The 1,476-nt window shown below is 60.8% G+C and overlaps 1 protein-coding gene across 1 annotated transcript in view; it reads left to right on the top strand.

The window, feature by feature from the left end:
- The window catches only part of DNAAF3 (dynein, axonemal, assembly factor 3), a gene marked incomplete at its 3' end in the record, with an annotated part of 5,902 nt that extends 4,429 nt beyond the window's left edge, over positions 1 to 1,473 (top strand). The window contains exons 6-9 of the mRNA XM_010849285.1: positions 10 to 130; positions 754 to 874; positions 1,044 to 1,118; positions 1,203 to 1,473. Of these exons, the coding sequence (XP_010847587.1) occupies positions 10 to 130; positions 754 to 874; positions 1,044 to 1,118; positions 1,203 to 1,473 (588 nt within the window). The remainder of the gene's footprint in view (positions 1 to 9; positions 131 to 753; positions 875 to 1,043; positions 1,119 to 1,202) is intronic.
- Positions 1,474 to 1,476: the final 3 nt, after the last annotated feature.

Genomic DNA, 1,476 nt, shown 5'->3' with positions numbered 1-1,476 from the left:
GCATGCGAGACCCCCGAGCACAATGTGGCGGACCTCTTCCGAGAGATGGCCGCCTGGGGGCACCCGAGAGCCGCCGAGGGGGACCCGGAGCAGGTGCAGGGCGGCGCGGAGGGAAGCTCGGAGCCCGGTAAGCCGCGGACCGGGGCTGTTCCCTTGAGGTGGCAAGCGGGGCTGGGGCGCTCACATCTGGGGGAGAGCGGGACCCAGACCCTCGTCCCAGGCTTCAGGCTCCGGGTATTTGAAGTCCAAGCATGGATCGGTTCGGTGTCTAAAGCCTGGACAAGTGACCTCCCCTTCCCGACATCCGGTCTGTTTTTCACTCTTCTCTTTGAATTTCTCTCCCTTTTCCAACTCTTGACACCATTCATACCATTCTGAATTCCAGTAGCAGAATTATGATCCCACGTGCAGATATTCAAGAGGCTGAGAACATTTTAACGAGCTTCTAGGTTTCAGATTATACCGTTGGAGAATCCCCCGACCCCAAATCTGGTCGTGCCTCCGTCTACCCATTACCTAGGTTGGCCCTCCCGGGTGAATTAATGACTTGTGTGGCTATGGGTCACCCACTCTCTTTTCTCCTCGTGAATCTCAGTTGCCTAGTCTGTAAAATGGGTTTCTGCCTGCCAGGCCAGTCTTCCCAGAAGTTTCCAGGGATCTACCCAAGAGAAAGGATGACAAAAGGCCTGAAGACGGACCAGGAGAGTCATCTCCAAGCTTCGAGTGTCTGCCTAACCCTGCCAGTCTTCCCTTCCCCAGCAGCCCCTGCCCCGGAGCCCTTCACTGTCCACTTCCTGTCCCTCGATTCTGCCCACACCCTCCACCACAAGAGCTGCTACATGGGACAGTTCCAGCTCCTCTACGTGGCCTGTGGGTAAGAGGACCTGGGAGGCGCCCAGGTCTTCCTCACCCAACCCCTCCTCCCTCAGACCCAGGAATCCAGGCCCCCAGACCCTCCTCTATCAGTGTCCAGGTCCCCAGCCTCCCTTCTTCACTCAGAACCTCAAAGTCCGAGCCTCAGCCTTCCCCTTTTCTCTCCGCAGGATGGTCCATCTTCTCAGCGCAGAGCTGGGGGCCTGCGTGGCCCCCGGAGGACGCCTGATTGTCGAATTAGCCCAGTGAGCCAGCAGAGGGCAGGGCGGGCAACTTTCAGGCCGGGGGCGGAAGGCGGGCCCCCCTACCCCGCCGCTTCCTGGTTCCAGGTTCCTAGTGGACCTGCGGCAGGAGCAGCTGCAGGCGTTCTCCAGCCGGGTCGGGGAGCTAGCACAAGCGGCTGGATTCGCCCCACAGTTGGGGGGCAAGCCCTCGGACACCTTCGCGCGCTTCTACAAGGCAGGGGACTCAGCTCCGGGCCATGAGGACCCAGCTGTGGAATCTGGGACTCCGCCCCCTGAAGTCCTGGCCCCGCCCCTTGAGGCAACCGACCCGCCCTCTGAGGACAGGACCCAGCCCCTTGAATCGGGGAACCCACCCTCT

This window comes from Bison bison, unplaced genomic scaffold (assembly GCF_000754665.1).
Source record: "Bison bison bison isolate TAMUID 2011002044 unplaced genomic scaffold, Bison_UMD1.0 scf7180017850823, whole genome shotgun sequence".
NCBI classification, from domain to species: Eukaryota; Metazoa; Chordata; class Mammalia; order Artiodactyla; family Bovidae; genus Bison; species Bison bison.
This window is presented reverse-complemented; position numbering and strand designations above follow the sequence as displayed.